Source organism: Lepidochelys kempii, chromosome 11, assembly GCF_965140285.1.
Source record: "Lepidochelys kempii isolate rLepKem1 chromosome 11, rLepKem1.hap1, whole genome shotgun sequence".
Classification (NCBI taxonomy): Eukaryota; Metazoa; Chordata; order Testudines; family Cheloniidae; genus Lepidochelys; species Lepidochelys kempii.
In genome coordinates, this window is record NC_136390.1 from 13,457,732 (window position 1) to 13,480,473 (window position 22,742).

A 22,742-nucleotide genomic window follows, 5' to 3' on the forward strand; every position below is an offset into this window, starting at 1 on the left:
TTTGCTACCAATCTGAGCTCTCACTTACCAAACAAAAACAATTAACTAAAGTAAAGTTTAGAAATGTTGGGAAATTTTACTCATTACTTCTGGACCACTCAACATTTTGGGCCTCAGGGTACAAACTATGGTAAACGGGACAACTCGCATGACTAAGGACAATTCATGTGAGTAAAGAGTGGCAAGACTGGATCTTTTTTATATGGAATGGTATTTGCTTCTTGCTTATAAAATTATATCGGTAAATCAAATGATTTATTAGCAAAGTGATTAAGCTGAGAAAGAATATGGCTACAGCTAATTCACTCTTCTGTCAGTAAGAGATATTTGTTTATGGAGGTCCTGATCCAGTACATAAACATGTACTTTTGCTGTGTCAGGGGTCTGAATACGGTTCTACTGGCATTACTGTAAAAGGTTTTGGAAAACATAATCCACAATGAAATATGGAAAAGAACAGAGGCACATTTACAGTTTAGTATATTCGGGGCAGGTGGAGAGCAGTGGCTGCTGGCTGGCCACCCAGCTCTGAAGGCAGCGCCACGGCCAGCAGCAGCGCCATACCATGGCGCCCTTATTTTCGCACTACTGCTGGCCGTGGTGCTGCCTTCAGAGCTGGGCTCCCGGCCGACAGCTGCAGAGCTTCCTGCAGTCGGGGAAGATTCCTGGAGCTGGGTCTGACCCGGCCCTGGGAGAAGCCCCTGCAGGGGAAGAGGCAGCCCAGCCAGGACCAGCAGCTGGAGTCTGGCATACTGAAGGAGCCCTTGGCCAGGGCTCCCCCAGCCCTGCCCCTCCCTGGCTACAGGCCCAGCGCCCCAGCATTCTGGGGTTAAACGGGCCTTGGGCTGGCTGTGTGTGTATGGTAGGGTGACCACGGGAAACCCCCGCCAACCACGGTGCCCTGCTAGCAGTAGTATTGCCTTCCGAGCTGGGCATCTGGCCAGCGGTTGCTGCTCTTCAGCTGCCCAGCTCTAAAGGCACCGCGGCCACCAGAAACAGCACAGAAGTAAGGGTGGCAATACCGCGACCCCTGTACAACAGCCTTGCAACTCCCCTCCCATGACTCCCTTTGGGGTTGGGACCCCACAAATTTAGTATCTGAAACCGTGAAATTTATTATTTTTAAAATCCTATGACCATGAAATAGACAAAAATCGACCCTGATTTTGGTAGGGCCTTACCTTTGAGGAAAGATTGAAACAATTGGATTTGTTTAGTCCGGACAAGAGGACAGAGAGGGGACACGATAACAGTTTTCAAGTACATAAAAGGTTGTTACAAAGAGGAGGGAGAAAAATTGTTCTTCTTAACCTCTGAGGATAGGACAAGAAGCAATGGGCTTAAATTGCAGCAAGGGCGGTTTAGGTAGGACATTAGAAAAAACTTTCTGTCAGAGTGGTTAAGCACTGGAATAAATTGTCTGGGGAGGTTGTGGAATCTCCATCACTGGAGATTTTTAAGAGCAGGTTAGACGAACACCTGTCAGGGATGGTCTAGATAATACTTAGTCCTGCCATGAGTGCAGGGGACTGAACAAGATTACCTCTCGAGGTCACTTCCAGTCCTATGATTCTATGAAACTCAGTTTAAAATTATGTGCTGGCTTTCTGACACAGCTGCTGTTACATTTCAAACTAAAATTGCTAAGTGGAATCACTGACAGTGGTAGGTAATGCCTAGCAACTGAAAATGTATGGCAAGAGATAGGTTTACTTCTGGGCATAAGTCTTCATCTAGACTAGAAGCATTGCTGTTGGATGACTGAGAAATCTGAATTCTTTTTACCCCTTCACACTGGTATAAGGGGTAACTTTACTGAAGTCCATGTTGTTACACTAGTTTTACACTAGTGTAAGTGAGAAGAGACTCAAGCTCAATATGTTTAAATATATGTTCAGAATCATTAATAGTTTCTAAGCAAACAGACTAGCATTATTTAGAATTTTACATATGAATGAAAGTGTGTGTATTTTGTCAGACCCTTCATGCAATAACAAAATAATAATAATTAATAATAAAGCTATGAAGAACAGCTCAACAAAGCTTTAATTTACCTTCATCCTTTGGCTCACGCTGAATGATTATAACTGTTCCTTGTTCATCTGTAGCACATAGATTTTTCATGTCTACCTTGTAGTCCTTCCTGAGGAGTTTGATATTAATTTGAGTTTTTTTAGCTACTTTAGCATCCTCTAAGTGCATATTTATCAGAGGGTCAAAGTCTGTGAAATGCACCTTGTTTATGGAATACTTCCACTGTACTAAATTGCTGACAAGTTTTGCCTTTGATTGTTCTTCTTGGTTATCTTTAGTTCTTTTGATCATGTTTTGAATTTTCATGGAAGCTTCATAGACATCTCTAGTTATACCAGAAACTCTAACAAAAGGAGGAGTTTCCTTGGTTTCCACATGAATGGTAATATGTAGGCTTTTCTGGAGTTCACTTAGTTTCTTAGCTTCTGCTTCACCAAAACTGTCAATTAATTCATCTGAAATAATGTTGTCATACTGTTCTTTTAAAATCAGACTTTTTATCCAAGATTCAGTGGCTGCCACATTTTTTTGGCTTTCACCACAAATCTGAAATATGGCTAACTCAATTTTCTTCTCCAGCACGAATCCACGTTTCTTTCCAGTAGGACGTTTTTTGCCCATTAAAAGTGCTGCAATGAAGTATAAGGTCTGTAATTACGTAACTTTTATTTTAGAAAATATTTAATTTTATGTACCCATTTAAAAAACACTCACTACTCACAAGTTAACTTAGAAAGCCATGATTCTGATGTTGGTGAAATTGTATCTCCTTCTCTTTTCTGCATACTTGCATAAAATACATTTTGCATCTGTGGCTGGAAGATGACTATTTTAATTTTTTTCACATGCTGGACTGCTTTTGTACTTGCAAACTCAACTATAGCATCCATCATGTCCTCAGCTACCTCAGCTGGATTCCGCCCTGCCTGACCTGTAACAAATAAATAAAAAATACATATTTGCTGGTGAACAGTATGTGAACTGAGATGCTCTCTATATCAAAGAGCCTCTCTGCTCCCTACTTGTACTATCTGAAGACGTTGTGAACAGTCCGAGCAAAAAGATCAAAAAATGTCTATTTTCTAAACTGCAAGCCGTCAGGGTAGAAACTCTTTTTGTATAGGGCCAAACACACTGTTGACACTTAACACAGTAAAGTAATATAATAAAATAATAATAATAATAAAGGTAATACCTCCAAGTCAAAATTGAGGTATATTGCACAGCTGCTATATCTGTGCTGTACTTGTTCTGTGGCTAAACACAGGACTTCATTCTTCATAATTACAACAGATAAATATGACTACGATGATTTATTGAAACATCCTTTTAAAAGGCAATATAGTCTCATTCTTATAATGAGGTCAGCATAACCAGATATGAAACACAGTTTGAGGAAATAATATATTGTGAAAAGAAAGTTACTTTGTAAGCTCAAAGAGAAACCTGGCTCCAATGTTTTTCTGGTTGCAATCATTAGCTGACAGGTGGCAGACTGTGAAGATGTCATTCTCTGTCTCTCCCCCCAAAAAGATCCATATTACCAACATCCCTGCTAAAGTGCAGATCTTTTGATGCCATAACTGAAGCAAGAGCTATTAGTCTGCCATTTTCATAAAGTATAATTTCACTGACAAATGGATATAACACATTTCTATAACAATACTAACAGCTTTTAACTGGATGAGAGAACAATAGACAAGATAAGCCCGAAACTTAAGATGAGGTAAAGGGTAAGACGTGCATGGACTGTGAACACTGTACAGGGATTGGTTCCTACAAAGTGTCCAAGCCAATCCAAAAACATGTGATGCAATGTAAAGTAAATGCAATGTAATGTATAAATGTACATAACAGAAGGGGGTTTCTGCATTACTTCGGATGTGTGGTATATCCTGTACCTACCTGCTACATTTGAGTGTGAACAACTCAGTATAGCTTTGCTGTATGCCAGATAAAGGAACCTGAGTGACAAGAACTGAGTTCTTGGGGAGCCGTGTGGAAGTGGTCTTAGAGGCTACCCTAACAGTTCTGAATGTCTCGCTTTTTTACTAACATGTGGCCCAATCCTGCCACTCTTACACAGATAATCCTGCTCATGCTAACAGTTCTGTTGAAGACAACAGAATTACTCATTTAAGTAAATGTTACAGGTTTTTTTTAAAATGACACCAGAGTGTTCACTGACATTTGAAGTTATCATATAAATATATATCTTGACTAAAACATGTCTACGGTCTTGGAGAAATAGTTTGCAAAGCAGAAATATTGTAATGCAACATGTTTTTCCTAGGTAATGTCACATTAGTGCAGAGGTGAAAGTAAGCCGGTGTGCTGTACCGGGACTGGCTTTCCCAGACAGCAATTTAAAGCCCTGGGGTAGTGGCGGCAGGGCTCCAGAGTGGATTTAAATGGCTGGAGCGGTAGCGGCGGCTGGAGCCCCGGGGCCCTTTAAATCCCCGATGGAGCCCGGCCGCCGCTATCCCAGGGGTCGGGCAGCAGGGCTCAGGTGGGGATTTAAAGGGCTCGGGGCTCCAGCAGCTGCTACCACAGCAGAGCCCCATGCCCTTTAAAGCTCTGCCAGAGCCCAGAGCCCCGGGGTAGCGGAGGCAGCCAGGAGCCCCCAGGGCTCCTCAGTGATTTAAAGGGCCCGGGGCTCTGCTGCGGTAGCGGCAGCTGGAGCCCTGGGCCCTTTAAATCGCCCCTGAGCCCCAGGGTTCCCAGCCGCCTCTGTAGCTGGTAGCTCGGGGGTGATTTAAATGGCCCGGGGCTCCAGCTGCGGTAGTGGTGGCTGGGAGCCAGGGGCCCTTTAAATCTTGATCAATCAGATGAAGATTAAACGGAGATTTAACAGATTTAACAGAGATTTAAGGCCCTGCCTCTTCCGGTTGAGGCCATGCCCCCTGTTCAGGACTCCAGCGTACTGGTAAGTCCTCTAACTTACTTTCACCCCTGCATTAGTGTCAATGTATATTTTAGACAAAAATTTTCATTTTTCAGGGCTCTGAAACTACTTGCGAATTTGGTGACCAGTTTTTGAGGGTTTTTTCCCCCAAAGAAGTTGAAACAGATTGTTTCAGCCATTTAGAAACAAAACATTTTGACTTTTCCTTTCTAAATGGCGTGATGTTTCAGGATATAGCTAACTGAAAAAAACGGGAGAAGAACAACACAAAATGAAATAACCAAAAAAATGATTTGGGGCTAAACTAAATGCTTTATTTGATGCAAATCAAAAAAAAATTTTTTTTAATTTTTATTTTGGCAAGAAAAAAAATATATCAGTTTTGATTAGAACCAAACTGAATTTTTTTTTTCAGAATTTAAAGTTCTGCCCCTGAAAAAGTCAGCTATTCACTCAGCTCTGGTATCATTAAGTGGCACCTCCCTTAGCCAGGTGACTGTACATTACTGCATGCTTTTTCAATATCTCTCCACTGAATGAAGCCCCTCAGCCATAGAGTTACCTGCCAATGTTGTGATACGCACTTTGTCTATAGCAAGCCAGCTGAACCAAGTAGTTAGGCTACTTTCGGACCAGAATATGCTTCGGCTGAAATCAGTAAGAGTAGCATCAGGCCTTTAGAAGCTAATACCATATGGATACTTGCTATGCAAATCTGTAATTTTAACATTACACTGCTGGTATGAGTTTGTGTGTAAACTTACTACAGTGATCTTGATTTTGCTTTTCCTTTCAAAATCTACTAAGAAAAAACAAACCTGTTCCAATTGCTGGGAAGGCAACAGATGTGTACTTCCTCAGTTCACACTCCTGGAGCACTTTAGAGACCAGAGCTTTAACATCTTTCTGATGAACGAGGTGAATAATTTTACCACACATCAGCTTTCCACCTTGTGTGGTTATAAAGCCACTGTGAGGCTGCAAGGCTAGAAGATAGAAGAAAAAAATATGACACACAAAATAAAGAGATCAACACTTTATAATAACAAAGGACAAGAGCCTCAAGTGGTGCACAATGGAGCAGTTCCAATGTCTTTAATGGAGCCATGCTGATCTACACCAGATGAGAATATAGCTTCTGGTTAGAAACATGCCTGGTATTTGCAAACAGGAAAGTGGAAAGCAAATCCATCTTGAATGTTTTACCCATACAGGGTCTTGACATTCCACCAGCTTCATCTGATTAACGTTTTCACTGCTAACATTCTGCTTTTAAATTTTCTTTACGCTGATATCTTAAATTGGGGATGAACTTCGTACGTGCTCCGAATTTCCTGTTTTACTTATGACTGAAATCTGGGTGCTCATCAAATAATAGTTTACAATTTAACACAACCGACCTTTTAAGTATATGAAATTTAAATAATTTTATTTGTATTATCAACATTTCCTAAAATGTGAATCAATGGAATGTGCACAATACCTCTGCATGAGAAACTCCTCAAAATCACTTGGGCTCTTGCAAGGAAGCTAAGGCACACGTAATAAAATCCTTTAAAAGTGCTAGGTCATTTAAAATGAGTTATAAACACAACAAAAAGAGCTTATACGGCAAAAAACTGATGGACTCATGAGCGCAACGGTACAAATAGCACTACTATGCAGAAAGGCAAGAAACTGATTGTGAGATTATGCGCTCATCCTGCTAATTGCAGAACACATTCAACTCCCATTGGCTTGGGAGTTGAGGGCAAGGATCAGACTAATAAAGGGGGAGAATCCACAGATTTGCCAAAAGTGAAAAATTTTGAAGCAAAAGGTGCAATATTGGAACTGAACTGCCAGAATCATGGGGGCGCTATTTCATTTTGTGATTCAGGATGCGCACTAAGGGTTTTTCTTGCCCTAATGGGTGCCAGCCATAGCTGGCAATGGTTTAATTTCGGCACCGGTTTGGCAGAATCCAAATACTGTAAAAGAGCTCACAGACAGTACCTATTGGGTTACATCATTTCAATTAACAACAACTGTGCACTTTTGAATACAAAAGGAGAGACACTGATAATCTAAGAGCCTGATGCTGCACCCACTTAAGTCCATGGCAAAGCTCCCATTGTCTTATCCAGTGGGATCAGTCTCAAAATGGCTATTGCCTCAATTCAAGAAGGTACATCAAGCATGTGCCTAACTTTAATTAGGCGAGTTTAAATCATGAGCTTAAAGTGACTCTGAAGCCAATGGGCCTCTTCAAATTCTGAAAGTTAAGCATGTGCTAAAGTACCTTCATAAATAGGAGCCTATGGTTGCACTACTTCCCATGAGTACTACTTCCCATGTACTCATTAGGATCAAATAGCCTCTCTTCCAAATTATCTTCCTTTTGCAAAAATAATGTGGGTGCCGTGAGAGCAGCGTTTTCAAAAATCAAAAAAGCCAGCACAATTTTATTTAATGTAATGTAATTTCCTATTATAATTATATGGTCCAACTGGGGGATTGTAACATCATGACTAAGCATAAGCAGCCATTTAAATTTTGGAAAGAGCAGGTATACTAATAATTTATTTGAGCATAAGCTTTCGTGAGCTACAGCTCATTCTAAACTGGTTAGTCTCTAAGGTGCCACAAGTACTCCTTTTCTTTTTGCGAATACAGACTAACACGGCTGTTACTCTGAAACCTATACTAATGGAATCAAATGGAATATATGTTGCATCATACCAAGCATAGCACATTCTAGTTCAACCTGGGGTCCGGCAGCTTCCATCACTGCTTTGAAGACACCTTAAATAAATGAGAAAACATGTCAGTTTGCTCAGTCAGTTTAACTGTTGTTACCCAAAAATCACCTCACACATGTATGAAAACTCTCATAAACTTTTCCCTGCCACATTTTCATGCACTAACAGCCACATTCTGTATTCCTTGAATAGCCAAAACTCCCATGGGGACAGATCTGACAAGATGCTGAGCCCCACCAATCCACACTGTATTCAGTAATCTGCATAACATCTCATATTGCCTGCAAAGAATATACTCCATTTACAAATTAACTTTATTTCATAGCTCTCTTGGTTAACAGTACGCCAGTCACCATGGTATGTTACCTGACAGATTGCCTCTTTCTCTGTGTCATGCTGCTACTGCTGGAATCAGCAGAGATGTTCAAGTTGAAGCCCCCTTGACACAAATGAGGGCTGCTGGCAGGGTGTTTTTGTGTGGGGTCCTCGACTTTGGAACTGACTCACCTCCACAGAATGCCAGAGCCTAAGTTTGTTAACCTTCTAGGCAAGACCCATCTTATTTCTTGGGCTCCTGAGGAGCGGGGTGGACTGAGGGTTGGCAGGGCATGGTGAATGTTAATTTACTTATGGGCAGTCCTTTACATGACCTCATATTGCATATATTAGCTAATGGGTCAGGCCCCCAGGAAGCAGAATAGGCACCTACCAATATATTTAGAATTTTTTTGCGGGGAGAAATCAACATTACAGCATAGGCTAGAGAGTGAGAGAACAAGGGTATTGTCTCTTCAGGCGGCTCTGACCTATGCCTGGGTACCCTGATATTATTTTGTGTCATGAGGTTGTATTGCTATGTGTTGGCTTTGTGTTTCTATCTTGAAACATCCCAACTCAATGTCAGGAGAGGACTCAGCCATTATTTATTAGCTCTCTGCAATTCTGTTAGACGAAGAGGCTCTCAAATGCTGCAAAGCTGGGTTCTACTGGTCTAAGTGATACATTTCACAATGGAAAATTCCCACTGGGAATAGCACTAACGTTGGAGAACCACAGCCCAGAAATGAAAGGAAAAGACTGATGGCCTTTAATGTAACAAACTAACACAAAGCACAGACATTTGCCATCCCACTTTTCCAGCGTGAAAAAAAGGCTCCCTCCATTTCCAAAAAGTGGCAGTGAATTTATCATTAAATTAATAGATATTCAATAAGTACCTGATTTGGCATTAAATGATGAATTTGATATGTTTACAATCACATCTGTATTTTCCTTGGTGATATCGCCAGTTGCTACCTGGAATATAATGGAACCAAGCTGCATTTCATGAACTCCCAATATTGGGGTTGAAACACGCCCAGAAGAAACTGCAAGGAAAATAAAAATACATTAAGAGTGGTCCGTCCTAGTAAAAGTGCTATTCCCTTGAGCTTATGTATGCTTTGTACATTCAGTACAGAGTTCACAGATTGGGATCTCCAGATATAAAGTATCCTCTTTGACTCCAATATTCTCTAACCCAGATTTTTTATTTCTGCTTTCCATTATTCAGGCCATAGGACCTGGGAGACATAGAACTCTTTCAGTTTAAATACTGTGGACCCATTGCTACTCCCATTGACGTTGATGCAATTTTGCTATGAACTTCAACGGAAGAGGGAATAGGTTCTACATTATCCTGAACAAATCTCTGGTGTTGCGTGCTGTTCACTCACATACTGTGCTGTCAGCATTTCTCTCCTGCAAATTAATAAATGGAAAGGAACTACATCTGCTGGATACCTTCATGTGGACCATTCAGGTTACAGAAGGAAGGGGGTAATCTTCACAGATGGCCTAAAAGGGCACGAAGAAGGGAAATGATGCTGTTGGGAGCCCACCCATTCTAGTGGTTGCTCTTGTAGCATGTTATCTGTAGTTCGCTTGGCATGGTGATTGCATCTTTAAATCCCAGCAACCACTGCAATCTATCGGTATAGTACCAGTGGATTCTCCTCCATGTAGTAAGCCTGGCAGCATCCCTGAAGAGCAAGAATGTCACCATAACAAAAGATTTTCTCCCCTGAGTTTTTCACCTCCCGGGTTTAGGAATGTCAGTTCATTAGACTATTTTACGTCCTCGTGACATTCTCCTGTCAACTGTGTATTTATAAAACCCAATCCAAATAAACAACCTTACTTGGACTCGATGATACAGTCTGGAGATTCCCATTGGTCCTAGATTCTAGTTCATCTGTAAATGCCTAGAAATAGAATCAAAAGGTACTGCAGACAAGGTTTCAGAGATTTGCCCAACAGAGACAGATGCAAACCTTGCTAGTCTCACAAGTAAAATTAACAGCTATGTATCTGTACTGGAGATATCTCATGCACATAATGTCCACCTTACAGCAGAGTCTAGGTGTCAGTGGTGGGAGTAACAGGAACTTTTGTGGAAAAAAGGTGCTGGTGGCTGCAGGTACTTTAATACTGTAAAACTACTCTGAGCAGGGTTAGAAAATACAGCATTTAAAATGCCTACAACCCTGGGAATCTCGTCTACATTAATACAACATTTCTACCAGTCATGGAGCTGAGCCAGTAATAGCAAAGGTGAGAAACATTTTGGGAGCCTAATGCAGACTGAACCTTAAAATCCTGAGCCTACTGAAACTTTACACTGCTAAGCAGTTACTTTGTTCTGAATTGGTTAGCTGATTTTTGGCACTGTCTAATGCCATCTAGTGCAGCACCTGTCACTTGTATGCAGAAGCACTGGTGCTTAAAAAGCATGAGTGGGGAATGAGGTCTGAAAATCAGGACCTCAGTTCGGAAACAATGTTGAATATATGCACATTATATTCATGCATATACAGAATAAAGATACACACGTACAGGTTTTCTGAATTCCTCTTCCCCAGAGTTTTATTACTGGCTACATATGAAAGAAAACAGGATTATATTTTATTTTAATTTATTTATTTATTTGGTTTAGGGGTCATCTGCTTATGGAGGTTTTCCACACTTTAAGTAAAAAATCATCTGTTTGTGACATCACAAGTGATTTCTATGGAAACAATTATACTGTCACATGCAGAAGATAATGACTGACTATCTGATTAAACAAATAATCTGCCATCATGCAAATCTCTCTATTAATAATGAGCTAAGGAAAACAACCAACAAAAACAAAAGACTAGTGTTTCTCAAGAGAGTGAAATGCTGGTCCCAATGAAGTAAATGGGTAAACCTCCTTTGACTTCAGTGGCACCATGATTTCACACAGCATGTTTTCAGATTTCTATGAGGAAGCAGCTGATCTTTCAGAGCCCAATTCTGTAATCCTCACTTAGTGGGCCAAATCTTGAGGTCCTCACTCACTTTTCACTAAGTCTTCACTAGGGCAAACTCCCATTGAACTAAACAGGAGTTTGCCCGAGTAACGATTTCAGAATCCAAAATATTGAGATCAATGGCACCTCTCTCATGAACATGGATGTCCCATGTAAGGGTCAGAGGATCAGGCCCACTGAGACATCAGTTTTAACCCGTCACTAAAATAATTTATAATGAATATAATAAATTGGGCCTTTAAAAACATGATAACTAAATCATATTGATAATAAATAACTAAAACAGTGTGTAATACGAAAAACATTAACATGAAAGAAATTACCTGAATATTATCTGTATCTCTTGGATGCAACAGAAAATGAACTTCCTGAAGAGACTTCAAATTGTGGTTACTACTGAATTTGAACACTTCATCAAACAATAATTTAGCAACAACGGGTTTAGGAAACCTAAACCCACCAGTCCCAATTGCTGGGAACGTGATTGACTGTAGAGACAGCTCTTCGGTTTTCTTTAGACATTCTTTGACTATGTCTTTTAGGGTCTGCATAAAAAAAAAAAAAAACAGCAGCATTTGTTTTTGTCGACACCGTCTTTATTCTTTAATCCCAAACAGTGTCTGTTGGTCCTAAAAAACCCACCCCTCATTATTAAACACGCATCACACATCTTGAGGTCATTCAAACTGAAATAAATGGAGCTGATACTCCCTGCTCACTACTATGTAACTTCAATACAGGATCCACATTAAATTCATTTTCATGTTAAATATGGAGTAACTTCAAACAAAATTAATGCTCTGAAGAAAATGTATAAAGACTGTTACCGTCATGGCAGCGCCTCTTCCTTGATCCCACACAGGAACAATGGCATGGAACAGAAAGCTGCATGCCAGATTACATCCACTTGTTTGGAACACAGACCCTTGAGTAGGTACTTGTCTTTGGCTTTCTTCATTGAACTCAAGCTGGAGTGTTGGTCCAGCCTTCTGCAGCAAACTTTGAGAAAGTGGACCTACACCAAGCCGAAGATCTGTGCCAACACTGCTTACAATCACATCCGTCTGAAAGAAAAACAAAACAAAAATATTTCAAATAGGATCTTAAATAGAAGTGTCTACCAGCACCAATAGCCTGTGTAAGTAACACGCTGCAAGAGGTAATGTGTTGACACAGACATGAGGTTCTCAGCAAGAGCTCTGCATACTAGGTATATAGAGGTGTTAATCCATCATGGGAGTACAGGAACCCTGCATTTTGCTGCTTGACATTCCCTGCAGCATTTTCTAAATTCCTGTGGGAAGAATTTCTGTTGTGTAGCTTCTCCTTCCCAGGGCAGTTTCCCAGCAACACCAACAGAAGAAACAGCTACACCAAAACGAAACTGAAGCAAATTTAAGCCAAAACACTTATGGCCTTGAGTAACTAAACACTCATGAGTAAGGCTACGATTTTGTCATGGACATTTTTAGTAAAAGTCATGCAGAGGTCACGGGCAATAAACAAAAATTCACACAAGCCATGACCTGTCCCTGACTTTTACTACAAATGTCCATGACAAAATGGAGAGGGAAGAAGGTCCAGCACCCTCCCCTACTGTGGCTGGAAGCTGAGGCCCCTGCCCAGTGGCTGGGAGGTGGGAGGGACCCCTGCCTGTGTCAGCTGGGGAGCTGCAGGGGATCCCCCTGCCTGGGGACCGGGGAGCTCTGGGGGATTCCCCACTCCAGGCAGAGGAGCTACTGCATCTGCGGTGGCTGGGAAGCTCCAGGGGTCCCCTGCACCAGCGGGGACCCACTCACGGCAGTTGAGGAGCTACGGGGGACCTTCTCCCGCCCGTGGCGACTGGGGAGCTCTGGGAGATTCCCCTGGCGGTGGCAGCTGGGGAGCTGCGGGGGTCCCCTGCTACCTGCGGGGACTGGGGTGCTCTGGTGGATCCCCCCTGCGGAGGCTGGGGAGCTGCAGGGGATTTCCTCCCCCCCTCCCACCCCACGGAGGCTGGGGAGCTCCGAGGGATTCCCCGCACCCGCAGGGACTGGGGACCTGTGGGGGACCCCCCCCACCTGCAGCGGCAGGTGTACCCCACAGCTCCCAGCCACCACAGGAGGTGGAGGTACCCTGCAGCTCGCAGCTGCTGCGGGCTGAAGTCCCAGAGGTCTGCAGAAGTCACGGATTCCATGACTTCCGTGACCTCTGTGACCAAATCATAGCCTTACCCATGAGTTATGTCTCTGATGTCACATACAGCTGTAACCTAGGGGCTCTTCTCCCTCCCCACAACTGAGATGGGACAGGATGCTACTTCTCAGAAAAGCAATATCCCAGATATAAAACTGGGGTGGTAGAAACCGAGGCAGTCTGTTTGCATCATAAAGACACAGTAAAGAGCAAAACCCACAATTTTTGGTTTTGTAGTTCCCCTTTAACATTGAATACGGGGTATTTTTAATGGGTTATTGGGTTAGATTGGGCTGTTACTGCAATAGAACTCTCAAATATAAAGCTTTCAAAGACAGCAGCCAATAGCCAGTGCAATAAGATCACACTTTATGAGGGAGCACCACAACTGGCTGTGGTGAGTCAGAGAGGGGAAGTTTCTAATTAAAAAGAAAAATCGGGCTGTTGAGATGTACAGACTACTGAGATGCACTTGGACCCACTAATATAAAACAAACAAACACACACTAAGGGACTACACAAAGACACTCCAGATAAGCCAGTCTGAAATGCATCAGCTGAGCTCTGGATAAGCAGAGAGTGTGAAAACCAATGTGCAATTGGTTCAGGTTTCCAGCCTACTGATCCAGCCCTCAGCAAAAGCAAATTAAGCAGCCGCTCCTGGTCTTGCTCTTTCAAGACTCCTGCAAGCTGTACAACTCAGACTCAGCACCATGGCCTTCCCCAGTGGAGGTAGAAGGGAAGGAAACTCACAGGACACCCCTTGTACAGTAGCAAGACCAGAGAAAATGGCACCTCATGGCCTGGATTCCCTTCTATCAGCTTGGAGCACTATGAATAAGTGTTAACCCTTCTAACTTCAATACAGTGTGTTGAAAAAGCCAATTATTTTGTATGTTGACTCTAGAGGTGGACCCAACATCACACTCAACTAAGATTGAAACATCCTGGATTTGTGGTAGTTGGAGGAAAACTGGGGTTTGGAACCCGCAAACAGGGGGCAGTTTGCAAATGGTTGTTATCTTTATAGTGAGCTGAACCAAAACCACAGAGCCAAAAACCCTGGAACTTCTGAATGTTTGAAATTCAGACCTAGATGTAAACTTTTTGGCTTGGGTCCCTCTCCCATTTATTGATTTAATTAACACACTATGTGTGTTTCATTACAGAATACTCATTTTAGAAATGAAGTTAACCTAGTATCTTCTCATTTCCCATTTAACTTTGAGAAAAAGCTTTACATGAAACTGGGTTATATCTGACAATTAAAACACCTACTGTGGCATCCTGAATGTCTCTCTTCTCTAGTATGACACTCAGACCTTCATCCGTTGTTACCACCTGGAGACCCTTTCTGTTCTGAGCACCTCTACTTTCTCTGGGCTGGTGGCCTGTTTTGGACTGAGGCAATAAACTGTGTTGGGGTGATTTCTCTGTAAACACTTCTTTCAAGGCATCAGTGAGAACCTGAACTGTTTTTTCTGTAAAGTCCACAAGATGAATCTCCTTCAGGCAGCTTTCCCCTGGAGAATCTTCCAAGGTTTCCTTGATGGATTTTGCAATTGACTGTGCACACAGTTTTAACGGGAATCCAAATATCCCAGAGCTGATAGCCGGGATGGCTATGGAATGATGATTGTACGTTTCAGCCAGGTGGAGGCTTTCCTTTACTGCTCTTTTTAACAAGCGCACACACTTTTCTGCCTCATGATCCCTCCACCTGGGCCCAACAGCATGAATCACCTGTTTACATGGGAGGTTCCCAGCATCTGTAATAACAGCACGGCCGGGCTGCAAAGGGCCTCGTTTCCGCACAATACGGTCACATTCTGTTTGTAGTTCTGGCCCTGCAGCTTTTAAAAGGGCCTCAGCAAGGCCACCAATATGCTTTAAGTCCTCATTTGATGCATTCACCACAACGTCAGCTGGATGACTGCACAAGTCCCCTTTATAAACTGCTACTGCAACTCCATCTTGCAGTATCATTTTACAGCGGAGCTGTTTTGTCGTATCATTACCATCTTCTCGTTGTTCTTCTCCATCTTCTTGCAGCCTGATCAGACAGTTAAATTGATGCTTTACCTCACTAACATACAAGTGTTCTTTGTCTCTGAAAAATGCTTTGGCTCCTGGTTTATCAATTAACACATCTGTAGAATATAGCGAAGATTGAACAAATTCTATCAGGCGGATGCCCTTCAATACTTCTACCTTTGGTCCTCTCAGGGAAATACTTTTACGTGAAGTCCGTGTGCCAAAATTAATCGTCACATCTTTCTTTCTCAATTCATGACAAATGTGGGATTTTTCCTTCTCTATGAACTGTACAACTGCCACAGACTGAACTGGGATTAATTTTTGCACCTGTGTGTTTCTATCTACAAACTCAGAAAGCTTTCGATAAGCTTCTGCTACAGCTTTAGAATAACCAGCAATAACTACTTTCTGATCTCCTTCCAGAGAGCGCAGGTCATCCATTATTAGAGTTTCCTGGAATGCATTATATGTCTTGTACAAGGTGCTAGTGAGTTCCCTCCATTCTCTCTTTTTGATGACTTCTCGGTCTTCCAGAGGAATGCATTTATAGTCTAACTCTGTCTTCATTCGTTCTTCTGCTTCTAAGAGAACTTTAGGAGAGTCTCCTACCAGCAGTACAGTATCATTCTCAAGCTGATAAAAGGCATTAACTTGATTTGTCACAAATAAGCTCTGTGACAGAGTTTCATTATCGATGTGCTGTAGGAACTGGAAAATCTGAGGATCAACAGTAATTGACTTCTGTGCCATGTTTTGCACCTTTTCCAGTATGTCACTTTTGACTTTATAAACTTCTGCAGCTATTCCACATAGGCCAACTGACTTCTTTGCAGCATCATAAGAGATCTTCAAGCATGGGTACTCCTTGTAAATATTCTTCTCTAGCCCAGCATTGTGTAAAATTGCATACTTTCCTGGGGGAACTGACACAGTTATTTCTATATTTTGCTTTTCCCTTTCTGTTTCTCTCACAGCCTTTTCCATGTGTTCTTTCAGTTCTTTCTCCACATCCTCCACAGCCAACATGTCACCTGCTATGATAACCATCTCCTTAGAAATGTCAGGTATAGTCAAAACACCATCCTTCGCCAATCTATTTTTTATGGCTTCCCAAACCACTGCATTTACTTTGCACTTAATAGCCTTGTACTTTGACATGACACAAGAGAACTCAGTGCAAACATCTTCTTTCCAAGTCCCAATCAATTTAATCATTGACCTTCTCTGTTTAGACAAAGTTGCTGAAGGACACAATGTAATTTCTGGGTGTGTACATTTGGTTTGGGGCCATTTTAGCTCACATTGGCAATTTTCCATTTCCTGGTTTATTTCTTGTATTAATCTATCATGGCTCTGTAAAAACTGCAAGATGTAAGGATCCACTGGGATTCTGATTGGTTCTGGCATCTTTGTTAGTGGTCTCTTCTTTCCATAAAGAGCTGTACCCAAAGAACTGTAGTACGGATGTACAGAAATTGGTGTTTGATCAAGGGAATGCTGCTTTCCCAAGACAGTATTCAGATCTAAAAATTAAAATATACAAAGAATTTCAATAAAAATTAAAAACATCAGCCTGAAACACTATTAAATAGAATAATAATTTGTCTTTTGTGTGTCTATTTCTGTGGTTTTTGGCTTCCAAAACACTATTTTCAGAGGGGTGGAGGAATCTGTTTTCTATCTGTTTCATTAAGTACACCTGGGCATCATTTAATTCACAGTTATGCTTTACAATGAGGCCTTATTGAGAGATGGGCAGGGAAGGGTGCCATATCAAAAGGAGGAGCAAATATTTCTTATTCTAAACTTTATCAAAAGAACTCTTGGTCCACTGCTCATCCAGAAAGTTATGTCAATTTGGGGGCATTTTCCTGCCATTTTAAATGGGATATAGACAATGCGATTGATGAGAGTACAAAAAGTGTCATTACCATGAGCCAGGTTATGCATCAAAGTCTAACATACTGAAACTTCTAAAGCAATCATTTAGCATGTTAGACAAAAATAAGTCACTTACCAGAGGTCTTCAATTAAAAGTCAAACAAAATTATTCTGGAAACCGGGACTCTGAATACAGGGAGTTATTTATTGGAGGTGACCCTAACACTAGGATGGGGCATTGGTTTCATGCTGATTCAAAGGAAACATTGCAACCGACTGAATCATCACCACTTAATATCCCTTCCAGATGCAGAAGAAATTTGACCCTGCTTACCTTATGAAATCCAAACAGATCACAGCTCAAAGTGGTTTAAAGAACCTGATTTCCCTATCGTCACATATAATTAAACTATGATGAAAAACCATGGATGTGTTTATATTAGAAAACAACATCAGAGAGTCATCAATCCACTCATAACAGAGATATTAAAGGTTATATAAAGATCTCCTGTACACAGGATGGAATGGTTCTGAAATCCTGAACAGGCAACAAATACATGTGGGTATTTCTAGTGAACCAACCCATGGATTCTACTTAATTCTTATTTAGATATAAACTTTCATTGGGTCAAGTTCTGAGATGCTGAGAACCTGCAAGTCACATTGAGGCCAATGTTGAGTAAAGGTTGCACAACACCTCCTGGAAAGAACTCAGCACCTTGGAACAGGGCCTAAGCACTTTGCTTTTATGACACCAAACCTGACGTGGGTCTCTTATTAGTAGTGTAGCCATTTACTTTCAGACGCCAAGATGGTTAACCATTTTCTAAGAATATCATGTTCATTTTCTAATTAAAAGAAGTACTGAAAGTGAGATGGTCGTACCTTTGTGATCACAAAAAGTAATGATAGCTGAATTCTCCTCACAGAAATATTTAACATCTAATACTGGGCCACCTCCATTCTTTGGACTTTCAAAGTAGATCGTTATATAATCTTTAGGAACATTAGATGGTATGTTTTCAGCCTTGATGCTCTGTGTCAATTCAAGAAGCCTGGCAGTAATTTTTAAGTTTTTCATTCTGTTGTTTTGGGCACATACGTCCAAAAATTTCACGGTATCTGAAATCAGAAAATAGGCATTCATGAAACATTTTTTACTGTAGCAGTCTTAGGGCTCAGCTATGATTTCTGGAATGGTACTGAGTGTGGTTTGGTTCTCTTTACACATGGAATGAAACCATTTTCAACACTGGGCAAGTTTCCTAGTGTAAATACCACTGTGTTTGTGACAATGAATTCCACAGGCCAATTGTGTAATAAGGTATTTATTTATTTTGTAATACATTATTTCCAGTAATTAGTTTTAAATTAATTGTCTTTCAATTTTATTGGCTGTCCTTTTGTTCTTGTATTATCATAAAGGTAAAATAGGAGCACTCAATTTACTTTCTCAATACTATTCATTATTGTATTTATCCGACATGTCTCCTCCTATTAATCTCTTCTGCAAGATAAGTAGTTCTTATCTTTTTAATCTCTTGTCATAGGGAAGCGTTTCCATACTGCTAATATTTTCAACCCATCTCTGCACTCCGTCCCCTCCTATTTCTGTTATATCTTTTCGGAGATGGAATGACCAGAATGGAACACAGCACTCCAAGTGTTCGTTGCACCATCAATTTATGAAGTTGGCATGATAATATTTTCAATATTATTTTCTCTCAAAATTTTTCTACAGCCTCACATTTTGGTTGCCTTTTTGATAGTAGCTGTGCACTGAGCAGATGTTTTCTCGGATCTGTCCACAATGGTACTCAGGTCTTTTTCATGAGTGATTGTAGTCAATCTAGATCCCAATTTACTATTCATTCAGATTTCTTTTATGGCAATTCTTAATGCATTAGGTGACAGCTACCTTTTAAAACTACACATAAAAATTACTGGCGGTGTACACTCTGTCTTACCTATACTTTTTAAAAAGGTAACTACGGCAGCATTTATTTCAGGTATAATTTCCATACTGAAGTCCTTGTCTCCTGATAAGCCACTGATAGTCTCCAACAGCATAATTAACATGCATTCTGTGACAGACTCTTCTATATTTTCAAGCACAAGTAGAGATGAAGTCGTTTGGGGGTGTTCTTGAACATTCTCCACATGGAGTACACTATTCAGCGCTGAACGTTCCTTTCTTTGCAAGACTTCCTGCACATCTAGTTTGACAAAAGTACAAATAAAAGAATGTCACTGGGTTACACAGCTGTACACACTCAATACATTTCATGGGGTAAATATATTAGGGCAAACTCAGTATTATTTTATTTTCTAATGTTTGTAATTTTTTTTAAACTTTCATCCTGTCTCTTTCTCTCAAAAAGACTCTTGCTTTCTCTTCTGGAAAAAGTAAAATGATTATGGGGACAAAAGCTTCGCTTAAGTTACTGTATACCGTAAAACATCAAAGGGTTGTCATACCTATCTACAGGAAAATCACCCAGAGGAATAGAGCCTCATCCATCACATCTGATAAAACATCAAAAGAACATTACTTCTGAGGGCATTCTGTGCCAAAAATTTTAATAGTCTGTGTACAGTATATTAAAATTCTGCAAAATTCTGCAAATTTTGTCAAATAAACGTGGAACATGGCATTGGGGAGCACAGGCCACTGGCTGCACACAGGTGGGAGATCAGTGTGCAGCTTTCCCCCCCACCCCCCCGGACACGGGCTCAGTGGTGAGGCTTCACCCAACCCTGACACACCACAAGGACCAGGCTTGACCCAGAAACACCCCAGGACCCTGCCCCTCTGTGTGGGCAGGCAGACTCGGCAAGGCGGGATCCAAGTGTGGAGGGGCTTAATGTGAAGGGATCCAGGCGTGGGCTGATAGGATTCTGTGTGGGGCAATCTGGGCGTGGGGGGCTCAGTGGGGGATCCAGATGCACAGGGGCTTGTTGAGGGTTCTGGGTGCAACAGTAAAGGGACTCTGCAGAGCGGTCCAGGTGAAGGTGGTTGTGGCTCAGTGGGGCGTGTGTGTCTGGGTTGGGGGAATAGAGCTCAGTGGGGGATCCGGATGCTGGGGAGCTCAGTGGGGGATCCAGATGCTGGGGAGCTCAGTGGGGGATCCAGATGCGGGTGGCTCATCGAGGTGGTCCAGGTGCAGGGGGAATGGAGCTCATCAGGGGGGTTCTGAATGCGGGGGGGGTGAGGCTCGGCGGGAGGGTCTGGGTACGAGGGGGTCTGGATGCATGGGGCTTGGGCGGATGGGGGAGCAGCTCCCTGTACAGGGACCCCTCTCGCTGCAGCTGAGGAGCAATGGGGAAGTGTGGGGCGTGGGGATGCCGTGCAGGGGAAGAGGAAGTCCTGTCCTCCCCAGCCCAGCTGTGACTAGCAACTGAGGCTGGCACAGGGTAGGAGTCACCAGCTGGGTCTTCCCCAGTCCTGCCTCCTGCTCCACCGTGATTTACCTCTCTGCTGGCTGCCCTGGGTATCTGAAACATACTGCTGGAAAGGGTCACATGACCACTCTTGTGGCTTCCCTGTCAGAAAGTCATTTTTCTGCAGGGAAGCAAAGACATATGCAGAGGACATAAATTCTGCACATGCGCAGTGGTGCAGAATTCCCCCAGGAGTAAGCACACAAGCATAAACTGAAGATGGGCTTAAGATACAAAACATGGCTGCACATCCAAAGTCTGGAGGTTTTTAATATTTGGGGGCCCATCTCTAACATGAACTAATATAACATAGATGCTAAATTTAAGTACCCATTGTTAGAAGCAGGGAAGAGCTAAGAAAAGAAGCACTGAATAAACATTAAGATAGAGACAGCTATTTACTGCTATAGTTTATTGTAATGTCTAAAATAGGATTGATATTAAATTTTGAGAAATCAAAAATGTCTATAAAAGTAATTGTAACAACAGAAGAATTTCCTGGTTAACCTAACTTCCTTAACCTGAAGACTGAACTTTACTTTTTCACTGGTGATGATTAGTTTTGCTGTCCGAGATACTATTCTCTAGATCACACTTTGAATGAGAAAGTTTACCAGAGTACTGCTGGGAAGGGGGGTCTAAGTAAGCTCATTAACGTATTAATGAGATGTCTAATTTTTCATAACAACATTTGAAGTTATCCCTTTGTAGTTCTGCATTCTGCCGGCAATAGGATCTTCCACTGTGTCTTTTCAAGTTAGTATCGCAATATGTGACTGCACAGCCTGACCCAAATACATGGGCACCAATGTAACTATGTCATAGAACCAGGAAATACTTGCAAGCATCATATTTCTGTAGAAGAATCTTGAAACTAGACGTACACAAAGATCCCTCACCTATGCTTAACTCTTTCAGTGCCTGTCCTCCACAGCTATTGTTCTTCCATTGGCATCCCATTGAAACCAATGGAATACGAAAGATAGTTTTGGATGTACCTGATAATCTGGTACACTGACCAGACAGGTGGTGTGTTTTACGTAGTCATGCCTAGAATTTTCAGTGACAGCCAAGGTATTTAAGGGACACACCATGGCTATTTAAACCTTGAATGAGACAGGTGCATAAAAAGGAACGGAAAATTATTAGTTTCAAGAGCATATTTAGCTGACTGAAGTTGTCTTTTCTGCACAGGGAAGAGAAAAGTGTCATAAAAGTCTCAGAGTTTGAGCACTTTCAGTAGAATTGCGGAATAGGCACTTGCTGATCATGTCCCAGATATTCCTGTTTCTCAGCCGCCTATCTTTCTGACCAGCTTTTGAAGCCAAACACAGAGAGACATCGTTCTGAACAACTCCCTAGAGAAGTACAGCTCAGTGATGAAAGAGAAGTTTTACTTCTAGCACCAACATTTTCATTCGATGAAGAACCACACTGTTCTTCTATGTGCTATATGATGAAGAACACTTTACCTTGCTCCTGGGCTTTGCCTGCTGTCTTTAAAGTCTAAAAAGAAAATGACAGTAGAATATTAACGAATGACCTGATGCTCCTGTTATTGCTTCAAAGCTCTGGATGCTGCAGGTTCGGTTTGTATTTATTTACCTGTTTGGGATCCAACTCTTCCTGAAACACGGCCTCTTCGATTGCACCTGTTGTTTCAGGCCATGTGACAACAAGTTTTAATCCTCCTGTCTCTGGCAAATCGAGCTCATGGGTCCTTTTCTCAAGAACTCGTTGCCTCACTAAAATATAAACAAAGAAAACTTATAACCTTGGTAGAAAGGATGGTCTGTATGTAGGTCTATGTGGCACTCTTATATCCTAATACTAGGTGACATCCTCCTCCACACTGAACAAGGTAAAATATAACCAACATCCAATAATCACATGAACATATTTTTAGACTCATGGCATGAATGCAACACATACTGAAATTTGCTCAGTCAGACCATAGCATCCCTTGTTTGGCCCAACGGGAGCACAAGCTCATTTCAAGGCTCTCTCAATCTCACGAAATCTTTCTCTGGTAAATTTACCTTTCCAGTTCTGCAATTTTGATCAGCATCCCTTGATCTTAAGAGCTGTAGAAAGTCACAGGTGGGGCAGCATACAGAGAATATTAGCTTTACATAAATACTAGCTTTGTTCATTTGTAGAAGAGTCATGAGAAGAGCAAAAATATATAAACACATT

The 22,742-nt window shown here is 41.7% G+C and overlaps 1 protein-coding gene across 2 annotated transcripts in view; it reads right to left on the reverse strand.

Moving 5' to 3' along the window:
* Nucleotides 1-22,742, reverse strand: part of LOC140895469 (protein mono-ADP-ribosyltransferase PARP14) — a 36,008-nt gene that overhangs the window by 7,815 nt on the left and 5,451 nt on the right. For both annotated transcript variants that reach the window (XM_073305200.1, XM_073305199.1), the window contains 13 exons: nt 22,152-22,291; nt 22,019-22,052; nt 19,073-19,321; nt 17,991-18,227; nt 14,466-16,747; nt 11,840-12,076; nt 11,336-11,557; nt 9,860-9,923; nt 8,898-9,047; nt 7,661-7,723; nt 5,758-5,925; nt 2,756-2,965; nt 2,055-2,663 (listed from right to left, as the gene is read on the reverse strand). In XM_073305200.1, coding sequence (XP_073161301.1) covers nt 2,055-2,663; nt 2,756-2,965; nt 5,758-5,925; nt 7,661-7,723; nt 8,898-9,047; nt 9,860-9,923; nt 11,336-11,557; nt 11,840-12,076; nt 14,466-16,747; nt 17,991-18,227; nt 19,073-19,321; nt 22,019-22,052; nt 22,152-22,291 — 4,665 coding nt within the window. The remainder of the gene's footprint in view (nt 1-2,054; nt 2,664-2,755; nt 2,966-5,757; nt 5,926-7,660; nt 7,724-8,897; nt 9,048-9,859; nt 9,924-11,335; nt 11,558-11,839; nt 12,077-14,465; nt 16,748-17,990; nt 18,228-19,072; nt 19,322-22,018; nt 22,053-22,151; nt 22,292-22,742) is intronic.